The sequence below is a fragment of the Mandrillus leucophaeus genome, unplaced genomic scaffold, assembly GCF_000951045.1.
Source record: "Mandrillus leucophaeus isolate KB7577 unplaced genomic scaffold, Mleu.le_1.0 Scaffold525, whole genome shotgun sequence".
NCBI classification, from domain to species: Eukaryota; Metazoa; Chordata; class Mammalia; order Primates; family Cercopithecidae; genus Mandrillus; species Mandrillus leucophaeus.
Window position 1 is genome coordinate 1,714,234 of NW_012105642.1, and position 15,691 is coordinate 1,729,924.

A 15,691-nucleotide genomic window follows, 5' to 3' on the forward strand; every position below is an offset into this window, starting at 1 on the left:
GAACGGAAAAGACTAGGGGAAATTATACCACCACGAAAATAGATGTTTTATCCAGATAGGATTTGTTTTTCTTTTTCTTTTTTTTTTTTTCTTTTTTTTTTTGAGACAGAGTCTCGCTCTGTCGCCCAGGCTGGAGTGCAGTGGCCGGATCTCAGCTCACTGCAAGCTCCGCCTCCCGGGTTTACGCCATTCTCCTGCCTCAGCCTCCCAAGTAGCTGGTACTACAGGCGCCCGCCACATCGCCCGGCTAGTTTTTTTGTATTTTTTTGAGTAGAGACGGGGTTTCACCGTGTTAGCCAGGATGGTCTCGATCTCCTGACCTCGTGATCCGCCCATCTGGGCCTCCCAAAGTGCTGGGATTACAGGCTTGAGCCACCGCGCCCAGCCAGGATTTGTTTTTCTATTCCTTCTTTTAATTTTCTTTTAATTTAGGAAATTCCCTGTGCTAAAACATTTATTACTTTTATAATAGAAAAAAAGAGCCCAACAAACTTCAAGTCAACTTGGATTTTTCCTGTATGCACTCAGCTGAAATGTAGCTTTCTAGTGAAACTGGAGAGAGATGAAAACCTTTTCAAAGAAGCAATTCAGAGCAGGCTGCCAGAAAGTAAGCCCTTCCATGAACATCTTTAGAGATCTCACCTCCATGCTCCCTGACTGAGTTCTGTTGCTCTGAGAAGGTTCACGTAATGAGTGTTTTCATCTTTTCATATTAAAAATGACCTCCTGGCCTGAGTCTGAGCTTCCCAGATGACTGAGGTTTGCTGGTCATAGCCTCAGAAAAAATAAAGCAAAATTACTTAGTATTTCATCTTGCTCTTGGAGTCTACATTTTATTTCCTCACGAGCTCACAGACTTTGTTGTTGTTGTTGTTTGTTTTATTTTAACTCTCCAGATCCAACAAGGGTCATGGTACCCCCTTCCAGTATGGATGTCACTGTTGGAGAAAGCATTGTTTTGCCGTGCCAGGTAACGCATGATCACTCGCTGGACATCGTGTTTACTTGGTCATTTAATGGACACCTGATAGACTTTGACAGAGATGGGGACCACTTTGAAAGAGTTGGAGGGGTAAGTATTAATATCAAACTATCCACAGGAAACACAGTGTGCAAATGAACTTCTCAAAACTGACTCAGACTAACTTGTTTGGACCAACTTAACAATATATTTAAAGTTACTATTTTAGAATTTTGTTCAAGTAATCTTATGGCAAGAAACTCTTGGTTAATTCCTGCTCCTTTTTGCACAATAAATGTGGCACCACTCATTGAACAACCTGTATGGCAGGACTGCTCTCTAACTGGCACCAATCCTACAGGTTAATTATTCATTCCTGTGTATGGATTAGAAACTAAGGGTCACAGACATTGGATGACTTGCCTTGGCCTCATAGCTACTGAATTGTGGAACTCTGCTTAAAACTTCAAATCTCAAACTCTGTGTCACATATCATATCATATACCCTAGAATCTGATTAAGAAAATAGCTTAAGGATGGATTCCTTCTGCTTTTAGGCTGCTAATTAAACTCCCTTTGACCTTGTAGAAGGCTCATCATTGTGAATTTAGGGTTTTCTTTCTTGAATTTGAAAGTCTGATTGGGTTATTTACTATCTCCAGGTAATTTGAATTCAAAATGATTGGATTTTCAAAATGCCTTACTTTCCATAACTATGTATTATCATTGAACACATAACAAGAAGAGGTTAAATCTGAAAACAATTTATGTCTATGACAATCATTGTCAAAAAAAATTTTTCTGCTCTAACACAGCTCTATGGTCCCATTGACAATAAAGATTGACTCTGACTGCCATTTTTATGAAGGAGTCCAACCAAAACATAGCAGAATATAAAAATGGGGCCCTGACTTGAAGAGCCCTCCCCACTTTCCAGGCTGCCATAAAAATCTGTCCACCCCCTTTATGTTGAGAATAAGTGGCCTAAAGTCATCCATATGATATAGTGAGAGCATATTTTCCACCCAAGTACAGTACTAGCCCTGTTCATTACATTCTTACTACCTTTATCAAACAGGGTTTTTGCAGTTGAGTCACAGAACGCCAAAAACAATTTCAATGACTGTTGTCTCAATTCTATGCCAAGAGTGGTATCTGATTGGTACAACTTTAGATGGCACAGGAAAGAAGTTAATTAGTTACATCAGTGGATGCCTGGGTTCACTAGGGATTATCTCTTGGGACCCTGGTTGAGAAAGGCTATATGAAATTGCCAAAGTAAACCATTCTGGACCTCTTTCACATGGTTCAGCTTAATAACATTGGCTAAGTGAGAGAAATATTAACTACCTCACAAAGACATTGGAGATATTGAATATCTTGAGGTCTAGAAAAGTGCATAGCCCAATGTCTACCACAAAAGAAGTACTTGATAAACTTTAATGGTGGTATCAACTGAAGGAAGGGTAACATTGATTGTAATAACAGGAGAGTATAAATCGAGAACATTCTCCATAAATTAAGCTGAATGTTCTCACATTAAAACCAATTTCTTGGGCAGGAGAGAGATTAAAAATGCTAAATCTCAGAATGGTGCAAGCACCAGCCAATCCAAACAGATGCCTGAACAATCGAAGTGGATGTCCTACCATTCAGACACATGTAGCCTTTCTGCCAGAATGGTGCCAGGGCTAAGGCAGAAATAGGGACACCCTAATGAAGTCAAACACTGATGACCACCTTTTTGTAGAGACAGCCGTCCGTAGTGCCGCTCACATTCATCTTTCATATGGGAAATGTCTGTTTCCTCTGTTAAACTAATGCTAACACTAATCAACTCCTGCTGAGAAATACATAGAAAATTAAGAACAGCACAACCGCATGTGAGATCTAAGTGTATTAGCCACTAGGATCATTAATGTCTGTGGAGTCAAGACTTGACAATAGAAGAGAAAAGCAAGTGCAACTCTGAAGTCAAGCCTATTTCAGTTTCAGCTTCCTGGGTCAGCATGGTGGAGATGATGTTTGGTATAGAGTTAACCTATGGAGGTTTTAGGAAAGTTATTATTTCATTGTCCTCTGATACCTCCATCCCCACTGAGTATTCTGTCAGGAACGTAACAGACTGCAGTGGTGGAAAATAAGCAGATGCTGTTGTTTTCTTTGGTAGGAACATAAAATTGTAGATCTTAGTTAATAGTTGGGTCTGGATGACTTCAAAGGGAAAGAGAAAGTTATTGTGGTCTCCTTTGATGAGACTCTTACCTCACTCCTATTTTTTTCTTTGTTTCAGTTTTACTTTAAAAACACAAATCCAGTCAAAATGTGTAAATAACTAGAATACTTTCTAAATCGCAAAATCAAAATTTTCTATTAATAGGTTGCTGTGCTCTGAAATATCCAGGCTACAAGTTTCTTTAACATTTAAGCCCTTGATGAATAAAGTGTATTAGTGAGATGGTGTAGGCATTTCCCTCAGGCCAATGTGCACCTTCCCTGCACACCTCCCCAGGGACATATTTTTTATTTAAACCTGTATTCAAAGTCCCAATATGTGAAATTTCTTAGGTAAAGTAACAATAATCTTAATAATGATGATAATAGTGATAATTCCTTATATTTGCAAAGTGCCTCATCATTTATCAAGTACTTTCTTATATACACTTGACCCTTGAACAACACGGGTTTGAGCTGTATGGGTCCACTTACATGTGGATTTTTTTCTACCACACTCAGATTGCAAATACAATATTCATGGGATTTAAAACCCACATATATGGAGGACTGACTTGTCATATACTCAGGTTCCAGAGGACTGACTGCATGACTTGAGTATGTGCGGATTTTAGTGTACTACAGGTCCTGAGTCCAATCCCCTGTGTCTACCAAAGGATGACTGTAATAGCTCCTTAATCCTCACAGAAATCTTGTCAAATAGGTTAACAATTATTTTCTCATTTTATTGAGCAATTATAAGACTTGATCCGTAAACAGTGGCATCTGGATGAGAAGCCAAGTGTTACAAACAAAAGACGTTTTGGGTTAACATACCATAGCTTTACCTGAATTAGATTTAACATCTTTGACATGTTTGTTTCACAAAGAAAATGGATCATGGCCATCAGTAATAACAGTTTAGAGTTAATCTATGCTTCACAATTTTCAGAAGATTTTCACATACACAGATTATCTCATTTGATTTTCACAACCTAGCACATAGGTCAATAAAGGTCTTTCAAAAGTCAGTAAATTAAGGCCAAGAGAGATTAAGAGATTTAGATGAAATCACACAGAAGTCAGCCCAAGACAGCTAAGCATCAAAACTGCAGCTCTTCCTTCACTCCATGCTTCGGCATCTCTTCTAATCCTATTTCTAATTGGCAAATCTATCTCTTCCATTATCCTGTGAATGTGACACTCTGTGCTGAAATGATGGAGATAACCAAGTACATATTAGTTTTGAAATAGCATGAGGATATGGTCTTTCTGGATGCTAGTCCAGTGTTATTGTTAAGAACAGGGACTATATGGGTTCAAATCCTGGCTCTGCCATTTTCTAGCTATGTGACTTTAGGCAAGTCTCCTAACCTCTTTGTGCTGGAATTTCGTCATCTGTAAAATAAGGATCACAAGAATACCTGCCTCAGAGGACATGTGAGTATTTAGTGAGTTTAATATAAGTAAAGCACTTAGAAGCTGCCTGTCATATAGTAAATACCATTAAGCATCATCCATTACTATCATCATTGGAGAAATAGCAACAGAAGAGTCTGTGTCAATTTCCTATTGTATAATTTGGAATGGGAAAATGAAAGAGGGCCAATATATCCTAAATTATCTTGTCATCCATTACGAGTTTAGAATGAAGTGTAGTTTTTCAAATCTGGCCTCTAGAGTGGTCTCTTCCTCAAGCAGCTATTCTCCAAACTTTAGATTAACAGAACTGTGAACCAAACTCTAAGGTGTAGCAGTGTTCTTCAGGTAAAATGCTGCCTTTGTGATAGCCTGTGGAATCATCTCCTCACATATATTAAAAGTACTGTGCTGGCGAACACTGTAGAAATATTTCTGGGGCACATAGACATCCAAACCAGGATGTAATTAGTCCTATTCATCTGCTAATCAAACATGCATTTGGCATTTGGAAAACAAATTAGCACCGTTCCATACTAGGTGGTGCACGATTTCCTTGGAGAATCTGGTCTTCCTAATCCTTTAATTCAAACCTGGAAGCAATAAAAATGCTGGCTGTAAGAAAGGGTTGTGAGGTAAAATGCAGATACCTCCACATGTGGGCTTGCTTCCATTTTCCAAATACAGAGTTCTAAAGTATCAGAATGCCAACCAAGGCTCTAGGCTGAGGGCATTTCTGAAGAAATTCACAAAACTAGATCAAGAGCCATCGTAGTGCATAGTACTTATGTAATATGTAAGTTACATCCTTCCAACGTGGGTGGCAAACTGCTCCAGAGACTCAGAGAAGCCAGACACCTGAGGTCTTGTCGAAGATGTGTTCTGAAAATGTTGGTGTTCTTATCTCTCAGGCAGGCTCACATATTTTTAATAGGCCATGGCTTGCATCACTAATGTTTTCATCAGCCAGTGTAAAATAAATCCATTAGTCACAGTGTCCTTCATGTGATAATGATATTTAGAGCTCATTAAAAAGTAATTGTAGCCACTTTCCCCTACTTTATCAGCAGGATTCAGCTGGTGATTTGATGATCCGAAACATCCAACTGAAGCATGCTGGGAAATATGTCTGCATGGTCCAAACAAGTGTGGACAGGCTCTCTGCTGCTGCAGACCTGATTGTAAGAGGTATTGGATTTTGTTGTTGTTGTTGTTGTTGTTGTTGTTGCTGCTCTTGAAATATTTTCATGATCTCTACTGTAGCACAGAGTTTCAAAAACCTCAGTGGTTTAGAATTATGGGAAAAAGTCAGGCAGACGCTGAACATTGTAAACAGTGGCTAACAGTCCACAGAAGTTTCTGGTGCATGTACAGTTCCTCAGTGGGGGTTGTCAGAAAATGCACCGAACACATCCAGTAACTTTACACTGAAAGGATAATTGAGTAAATCAAGTACCCAATTACAGCTGTTGGAGTTGATATGACCTTCTAGAACAAATTTAGGTGAACAAAAGCAGAGAGTTTAAAGAGGGATTAAACTGCCCCTTTTTATGTTTCCTCTGGGCTAAATTGAATTAGTATAACAGCAGCTTAAGTAAAATCATTAGGTTTATCCGAGTTTCCTTTTTTTCCCTAAACTTCACAGTGCTGTTCAGTTTCTAAAACAGGGTTTTGGGAGAGGACACTTCCTGACTGCCTGGGATGTAGTAAATGAGCTAAGAGTTGATGTAAATACTAACATTTTTGAGATTCTTTTGAATATTATTAGCATGACCTAATTTGGACCTAAGAGCTATGACCCGCCCCCCCGGCTGAGCAGCACCAACTGAGTACATTCCAAGCCTCAACAAACCAGTTGGCAAAGGAACTGTAAAAGGACTTTTAAGAAATATTTTTAAATGAAAATTAAAATCTTCACAAACCAGTGTACCTAACAGAATCCAACCTATGCATGCTCAGGGGTTTTCTATAGCATTAAAAGAGAGGCCAATCCAGACATCAAAATAATCTTTTGGCTAGAATCTCCTTCATCAGAATCCCTAACTGTTGGTGTTCAGGCATCTTTGGCCAGCTGGCAGAGTGCATGGCAAAACTTCGAATGCAAGAAAATAAAAATTTAGGGTATGAGAATTGGAGGCAGGGTTAATCTGCATGCACAGAGAACAAGGTATTATTGGAAGCCATAAAGAGTGTTGCTATATCCTCTAGGCATAATGTAAGGGGGGGAAATGTGTGGGAGTTAGCAACTTAAACTAATTGTGAAGAGAGGTTCCAGAAAAACAGCGATTCCAATGTGTCTGCTTTGTTCCCCTTTAAATTGCCTTTAAAAACCCTTTCAGTAACAGTGCAGACAAGGGCTAGAAATGAGAAAAAAACCTTCAACCTAGGTAGATCTGCCCACAGAATAACTTATAGAAATGTGTTTATTTCCATTTTAAAATGCACCAGGCTGGTCTGCCCTCACCTTGGGGACAAAAGAATTCTGTTGTTGAAAATTTATCCTCTATTTAATTAGGATAATGTTCAGATTAGCAGTTAAAACACCAATAAATTAGACTAATGAATATTTAAATCAGTAATACTTGAAGTTCTTAAATGATATTGTATACTTCATTTCACAGAAAATAACATTAAATACCAGGAGGAATTTGCAAATGCAGTCTAAAAGAAAATCTAGTCTAATCAGTTAATAAGGCCAATAAATTAATATGCCATTTAAAACCATAATCTTTCATGTTATCTCCTTCGGCTCTGCCCTTGCAGCTCTTCTTGTACATTACAGAGGGGGAGGCAGGAATGTATTTCACCACCCTGAAAGAGATTTTCATATTTGAAACCTATAGCAGCTTTGAGTCTTGGCTGCAGATCCTTTGATTTGCTGAGGCCTGCTCTATTTAACCTATAGCACTCTAATGGCAGCCAGAAAGTCCATCCTTCCTGAGGGAGAAGCAGACCCCAGAATCAAACTAATCTTCCCTTTGCCGTTGCCTGAAACAAAATCTTCTACATGCCCCTGAGTTTGTTATCGTTTTGTTCAGAGGGCAAACATTTGTACATTTTTCATTTTGAAAGAGGGAGTCAACTTCCCTAAAACAAAGTTGGTAAACATTCTGTAAGGTCATATCTATGCATGGGTAGGAGCGGGTGGCAGGAAGATAAAAAAAGAAACAAATCCAGGAAAGTACCATCTTCTCTCCAGTGGCCAAATTCATACCAGCCCTTCATTTCCTTCCTATAGAGAGGCCAACAATGGACTCAGATATTTCCTATCGATTTAATTCTTTGAAGAGTTTAGAGGGAAACACTTTTCTATCTGTGGTACTTAGATTTTAAAGGCCATCAGTGCAGCATCCATAAAGAAAAAAGGTGGGGAATGCTTGGATGAGAAAACTGGTGAAAAAAATTATATTGTGTTCAAGACTTTATCTGGTTAAAAGGGGTTGCAAGACCAAAGGTTACATTAGCTCTATCTAGGTGACATTAGACTGACATGCTGAAATGTCACCATGGAAAATTAATCAGTTCCAGGATACAGATTTCCAGACATTTCATTCAAGAGTGGGAGGGAGAAGATAAATTTAGTCTCACCTGTGGGTCTATAAAAGTGATTTTTAAAAAAGGAAAGAGAATTTAGGGCATCACGAAAACGGTGAAGGAGTGAATCCTAGAACAAAGTCTAACTTCAGGAAATTGCTGTTAACTTTGCACTGCTCTGTGAGAGGTCTCTTTTCTCCCTGTCCCTGTGACATGGCCCGATAGTATTTGGGTAGTACATTTGATTGCTAGACTGGGGATTAGCAAACCCCTCCTAGGAACATCTCCTTATGCCCGTCTAATGGGCATGAGGTTTGTCATTATGTCCCCTCACCATCACCTTCCCTCCTGAGGTGGTCAATTGTACCTTGTTAAAAATGCATTTGACTGCCTGGTAAGAGATTTTCATGTTGGAAAGTGGGATAGCTGCGGGTCTTTGCTCTGGCTCTGTTGATATTTTGTCTTTGCCTGCCAGCTGCTTTCCATCCTTCTAATTCTTTATTAGTTTCAAGCCTTCATTTAAATCTGATTTCCTCCCCTTTCCATGGTTTAAGTACATGGACAGAAATAATGAACATCAGGAAGAGAAGCAGAAAAATACAGGTATGACTTGCAGAAACTACAAATGAGAGTCTTTAGAATAAAGCCCAATTTTGAAATTGCTTTGAAGAAGGGAGCGCTTTGACTCTTGCGCACCGGCCATTTTCACAGCAGTTCCCTTGCACGCAAGTGTGTGCTCATATGGGATGCAGGGTTGGGGGTGAAGAGAGTGCTAGTAATTACAGTGCAGCAGAATGTGCAGAGCAATACTGTAACCTTCAAAGTTTTAAAGCCATTTGTGCTTAAATCTATATTCTCAGTGGTAGAAATAACCGTTTCCAGCAGACTATACTCTTTATGAAATCAGGAGCAATATCTATCTTTTCTCACTACCGTATCCTCAAATAACAGTGTCTGACCCATAGTGGGAACCTATAGATAGATAATGAATTAATGAATGTGGGCTCTTGTGGTACCCCAGTATTCCCTATTAACATTAAGTATTCAATTGTAATTATTTGTTTACCTATTCATTTTTCATATTAAACTCTGGGACCCTAGAAGGAAGGGGCTGTGTCTCATTCATCTCTGTGGTTTCCAAGCCCAAGAAAGTTCCCAGCACATAGTAGGATTCAAAAAGGATTTGACAAGTGATGAATCTGTGAATGGGTAAATAAATGAATGGGTCAATGCCCCACTCAAATATGTGGATCCTTCACTTGGGTGTTTGAATACACTGTTCCAGTTCTGGGGGTCTTACTCTTTCCCAGGTCCTCCAGGTCCCCCAGAGGCTGTGACAATAGATGAAATCACAGACACCACTGCTCAGCTCTCCTGGAGACCCGGGCCTGACAACCACAGCCCCATCACCATGTATGTCATTCAAGCCAGGACTCCGTTCTCCGTGGGCTGGCAAGCAGTCAATACAGGTACCATAGTGGATGCTTGGCTCAGAGACATTGGGAATTCAGCATACTGGACACAGCACTGTGGCAAGGAACATTTAAGTTCTCATTCAGACACTACTACAAATGATATATTGCGGCAGTGTTTCCTTAACCTCAGCCCACTGTACTATTGTTAGTATTTTTCTTTATATCGAATCACAGTTAGGTTTTTTTAAACTCATCCTAAGGAATAGTATCTGTGAAATGGTATGTCCGGGCCAGATTTGGTGGCTCACGCCTGTAATCTCAGCACTGTGGGAGGTGGAGTTGGGTGGATCACTTGAGCCCAGGAGTTCCAGACCAGCCTGGGCAACGTGGCGAAACCCCCTCTCTACAAAATATACAAAAATTAGCCTGGCGTGGTGGTGCGTGCCTGTAGTCCTAGCGACTCAGAAGGCTGAGGTGGGAGGATCGCTTGAGCCCAGGAGGTAGAGGTTGCAGTGAGCCAAGAAGACACCGCTGAACTCCAGCCTGGGCGACAGTGAGACTCGATCTCAAAAAAAAAAAAAAAAAAAAAAAAAAAAAGTCTGTTGTGCTGGTTGTATATATATTTTCCCTAACACACATTAAAAATATATTAGTTATAAAAATAAAATGCATCAATCTGTATTACCTAAAATCATCTGTGTAGCATTGTGGTACACTTTGGAAAGCAGTAGATTCTGCTTGACTATAGTCACAGACTTTGTAAAGTTTACACAGTGCTTTCAAAAAACCAGTAACTGAGGATTATAGGGAGCCTCCTCACTTGCTGCCCCTTTTTTTTTTTTTTTTTTTCCCCTGAGACAGGGTCTCACTCTGTCACCCAGGCTGGAGTGCAGTGGTACAATCACAGCTCACTGCAGCCTCGACCTCCTGGGCTCAAGAGTCTTCCCACCTCAGCCTGTTGAGTAGCTGAGACCACAGGCACAGGCCCCCACACCCAGCTAATTATCTAAAATTTTTTGTAGAGATAGGTCTTACTGTGTTGCTTAGGCTGGTCTCAAACTACTGCACTCAATCTATTCTCCTGCATCAGCCTCCCAATTTGCTGGGATTTCAGGTGTGAGCCACTGTGCCCAGACCCAGTTTTTTAGATGGATAAATTTGGGGATAAAAAGACTTGAGATTTCTTTTTAACCAATTTTACAAATTCTTTAAAACAAAAATTGTTAGCAGTAGCACTTCCATCCTGTTTCCCTTTATTACATTTATACAGCACTTCCTATTTTTTAAAAGGTTTCACAGTTATTTCTCTTTGCATCTAAAATAATTCTTATACCATCCCCACTTCTGTCAGTACCTCCAAATTGACTCATTTTCTTATTTAGATTTCATTTAAGGATAAATTGGATGAACAAGTAGTTATTACAAACAAGATACACACTCCTCTAGACAGCAAAGGTAGGCTATATGGCCTTGATGTTTTGAAGGAGAATATGCCCAGTGTTGCGCAATTCATATGAATCTTGTTGATTTTAACCCCAGTTTGTTTTATCATTTTTGTTTACCAATCCTTAGAAACGGGTTTCTGTGTTTCCTACTGTAATCACTGAGTCACGGGTGTGCTTTAAGAAGGAAAGATGAGAAAAATATGAAAGTTAGGAGATGAATTCTAGTCCTGACTGCTAATCAGCTGATCTCTATACATCTTCGTTTTCCTCTTCTGTTAAACGGACACAATAAGAATTGTTTAAGAATAAATGTAGGCCAGGCGCAGTGGCTCACACCTGTAATCCCAGCACTTTGATAGGCCACGGCAAGTGGATCGCTTGAGCCTAGGAGTTTGGGAGAAGTCTGGGCAACATGGTGAAATCCCATCTCTACTAAAAATACAAAGTGGCATGCACCTGTAGTCCCTGCTACTCGGGAGGCTGAGGCACAAGAATTGCATGAGCCTGGGAGGTGGAGGTTGCAGTGAGCCGAGATTGTGCCACTGCACTCTAGCCTGGGCGTCAAAGAGAGAGACCCTGTCTCAAAAAAAAAAAAAAAAAGGGAAAAAAAGAATAGAATACTTTTGCCTTTCTCAGAGGACAGTTGAAATAATGTGTCTGGCACTACATAATAAATGCTGAAACACATGTGAAGGGGTGATAGTAATGATTGAGTCGGGTGGCTTGGGGCCTTGTGGACTGCGTGTCTTTTATGATGTCATCTGCTGGTATCTGATTAGAGTGTGTTAGTTTCACATACAGAGATAGTTCTGAGATTACTTCACTGAAACAACTGTTGATGCAGCTAATATCAGAACACCTACACTGCCCTGAATGCAATAACCATGAGGATGGGTGGATGTCCCTATCTTCCTAGCGTAATCTCTGCATTTGTTTTCTGAGAACCTGTGAAACAGCCACTACCTTTTGTTGTCTTTCAGTCCCAGAACTCATTGATGGGAAGACATTCACAGCAACCGTGGTGGGTTTGAATCCTTGGGTCGAATATGAATTCCGCACAGTTGCAGCCAATGTGATTGGGATTGGGGAGCCCAGCCGCCCCTCTGAGAAACGGAGAACAGAAGAAGCTCGTGAGTAGCACCCGGGATTCAGATCATCTGTTCTGCCAGCTGCTGTTCCTTAGGAAAAGACTTTGAATTCTTGCTGCTCTTCAGCGCTCATGCTGCTCTGTGTTAGCACACCCTTCACCTCAAATGATTATAATGGTAGAAATCAGGCCAGGAGAAGCCCAGCTGAGCACGCAATGGGTTTCAATCCAGAGTTAAGCTTCCTTCATTAGGTCCACCTGTACAGCAACAGGCACACTGCACTTAGTCCTCTCAAAAGCCAGCCCCTTCTTCATTGGTTCATTTGTCACCGAGATTCTAACAGGATTTCAAAAAACAATGCCCCACATTTCAAATAAAATTATCTCACATAAGTAACTAATGGCAAAGAATAATTTCTGGCTGCTGTGGGCACAGCAACCGTGGGGTAGTCCTGCTTAGAATAGAAATATGAAATAAACCAATTTCTTCAGAAATGTTCACTGAGATTTTCTTAGGGTATAAACCATTCCCAGAAACTAAGTTTCAGAACACCATGCTAATTCAAATAAGACTAGCCAGCAATTTAGTATGGCCCTCTACATATACAGCTTGAATGAGCACGGGGAGAGAAGAACAAGTTCATCAGGGTCAGCCGTACTTTTACTTAGCTGGTGTAAAGCAGGAGGCCTACATGTGCAGTCTTTATAGAGTTCCCGGCTGTAGACAGGCCAGTGTGTTGAAGGAATAATAAGGTCTCTACACAAATGGGAGTTCTGACCCTACTCTCAGAAAAACAAAAACTCATCTAGATCTATTTGATTGGCTTTAACCAAGGAGACATACCCAGTCACCAGCCACATGCCCCAGTGAGACATTTTTAAATGCGGCCCAGGGTCTTTCAGTTACATGATGACAATATAGCTAGTCCCCTGCTTTCTTTTCCCCTTCCAAAACCATAATTGAATTAATTCCCCTCAGCAGTCTTCAGGTGGAAGCTCACATAATTTCCTCCCTTTTACAGAGAAAACTCGGGGGTCAAAGAGGTTAAGCACAGTGAGCCAGGGGTCAACTCTGTCTGCCACTTCCTTCAACACTCAGATCAAAACTCTCTTCCTCCAAGAAGCTGTTTGCCCACCTCAGCTCTGGGCAGGCCGCTACTCCGGAAGGCCCCCTGCGCTTCTCCATGCTGACTGTACCGTACTCTGGTTGTCCACCTTGCTCTAACTGTGGTGCAAGCGCTCTTCCCCTCCAACCAGAATGGAAACTCTGCCTGAGCAGAGCTTGTACTGTCTTTCCTTTGTGTATCATCATGTGGCTAATAAACGCAGAACCAAACATTAGAACCAGACCTCAGTCCTTTCCTCCCTTCCAGAACCCCTCAACCTCTAGGGATGGAGCTGAACAATTGGTCAGACATGTCAGATAACACGTGTACCTTGTTGAATGAGAAACAGGTAATTAATAGCAGTCTCCTTGGTACATTTCACTTCCTCAAGCTGATGCCGTGGGTCTCTTGATGATGCTGTTGCTGATCTCCAAAGACAAAGGGGTATGCCTCAAAGTAGTCATTGAAAGTGAGTCACCTCTGCCAGGCAACCTTCCTGACCCTCATTCGCCTTTGCCGCCTGACATGACTTGTTTTTTGTCTCCACGTGCAGTCCCCGAAGTCACACCAGCGAATGTCAGTGGTGGCGGAGGCAGCAAATCTGAACTGGTTATAACCTGGGAGGTAAATGAATCACAGAATAAAAGGAATGTACATGCATCAAAGCTATTTTTTTTATTTTCCTCAATGTTAGACATAGCTGGGAAGTTTACTCCTCTGGTTTTAACAGTGAAAATTCATTTGAGTGCAGACACTCCCTCTCACGTAGCTAATGGCTAGCAGGAAGGATGGCGCTTGCCCATCCATCATTGAGGCAAGTTTTAATTCAATCCATTACAGTAAAAACAATCATGAAGGGAAGACAACACAAGTTAGAAAAAAAATAAAGAAGGCTGTTTCACAGAAAACTGGTTTTCCTTTTCTTCCTGAATTGCAGCATGGCCAATTGATTTAAAGCGTCTGCCAGCACTAGAGTCAGTGCACCAGCACAGTTTCCTGGCAATTGGCTTTGCTTCCAGAAGGGGCCCTCTTTTAGGAGGTATTTTTTAAAACAACCTGGAGGAAGGTTAGTCACCAATTTATTAGAAATTGGCTTTGAGAGAAGAGGTGGGAGCTTTAGAAAGGGTTCTTCATGTTTTTGAAAGATTCTAAACAGCCCCAGAAATTAAAATCTTTCATTTAGCCAGAGCACAGCAGTGAAACAATCACTCATCCCCCCAGCTGAACTCTTCCCTCTGAGAGGGAGGATCTTCAGCCAAGATGGTTTTTCTTCCTTCAGTGAGATCTTTTGTCTATTTGGCAATGGAGGAAGCTTAGTATTAGAAAATACGTGTTGGAAATACTGTTTTTCAGGAGACCGATGTCCTGTTATTTATTTATTTATTTTTTACAATCATTTCCAACCATTTCAGAGCTGGGTCTGCCCCATCAAAGAGCAAGCTCTGGACTGCAGATCTTCATTACGTTTTCAACCCTGCCCGGTACCTTATAACTGTTTAAGACAGACTGACTGCAAGCCCTAAATTTAAAAGACTCTTAACAAAACCCCAAATAAGATGGGTGGAGAAGGATATAGACAAGAATGTTACAAGGGAAACAAAAACGATTTTTGCACTGGAGTCAAACTACTATGATTTCTGAAGACCATCTCCCTTCTTTCCCAGACGGTCCCTGAGGAATTACAGAATGGTCGAGGCTTCGGTTATGTGGTGGCCTTCCGGCCCTATGGTAAAATGATCTGGATGCTGACAGTGCTGGCCTCAGCTGACGCCTCCAGATACGTGTTCAGGAATGAGAGCGTGCGCCCCTTCTCTCCCTTTGAGGTTAAAGTAGGTGTCTTCAACAACAAAGGAGAAGGCCCTTTCAGTCCCACCACAGTGGTGTATTCTGCAGAAGAAGGTATGGTTTATGCTGCCCAGATCATTGACTGTTAATATTTCTTCAGTTCTAAAATGTGGATTTTAGGATGTACAATCAATTTAGCATGGTACATATATATTGAAGGCATACCTGATTGGAGAAGAGGATAATGTAAAAAGTTTGGTTCACTGTCCACCATGAATCTCTTAAAAAGATAGCAACTGCTCTGTATATGAAAACACATGGCTGTCCATTATTGATTCCATTGCTAAGGACCAGAATTGCAAGTACCATGTAAGATCTTCATATCTATCTATATGTTATCATTACTTTCGAAAGAATTTTATTTTTGCCTTTAAGTGAATATCAAAATATAATTTGCATTTTCTTACCACTTGTATTTTCATAAAGCATATTGTACTTGTGGCTCATGCCTATAATCCCAGCACTTTGGGAGGCCAAGGCGGGCGGATCACCTGAGGTTGGGAGTTTGGGACCAGCCTGACCAATATGTAGAAAACCCATCTCTACTAAAAATATAAAATTAGTCTGTTGTAGTGGCACATCCCTGTAATCCCAGCTACTCAGGAGGCTGAAACAGGAGAACCGCTTGACCCCAGGAGGCGGAGGTTGCGGTGAGCTAAGACTGC

The 15,691-nt window shown here is 40.8% G+C and overlaps 1 protein-coding gene and 1 long non-coding RNA gene across 5 annotated transcripts in view; one reads left to right on the forward strand and one right to left on the reverse strand.

Moving 5' to 3' along the window:
* CNTN4 (contactin 4) overlaps positions 1-15,691 on the forward strand; it is a 1,034,898-nt gene that overhangs the window by 999,830 nt on the left and 19,377 nt on the right. For 3 of the 4 annotated variants that reach the window (XM_011996808.1, XM_011996809.1, XM_011996810.1), the window contains 6 exons: positions 897-1,072; positions 5,662-5,782; positions 9,439-9,597; positions 11,969-12,118; positions 13,735-13,805; positions 14,846-15,080. In XM_011996808.1, the coding sequence (XP_011852198.1) occupies positions 897-1,072; positions 5,662-5,782; positions 9,439-9,597; positions 11,969-12,118; positions 13,735-13,805; positions 14,846-15,080 (912 nt within the window). The remainder of the gene's footprint in view (positions 1-896; positions 1,073-5,661; positions 5,783-9,438; positions 9,598-11,968; positions 12,119-13,734; positions 13,806-14,845; positions 15,081-15,691) is intronic. The other variant, XM_011996811.1, reaches the window with a different exon arrangement.
* Positions 14,462-15,691, reverse strand: part of LOC105551534 — a 23,847-nt gene continuing 22,617 nt past the window's right edge. Inside the window, exon 4 of the long non-coding RNA XR_001007873.1 lies at positions 14,462-15,191. This is a non-coding gene — a long non-coding RNA (uncharacterized LOC105551534). The remainder of the gene's footprint in view (positions 15,192-15,691) is intronic.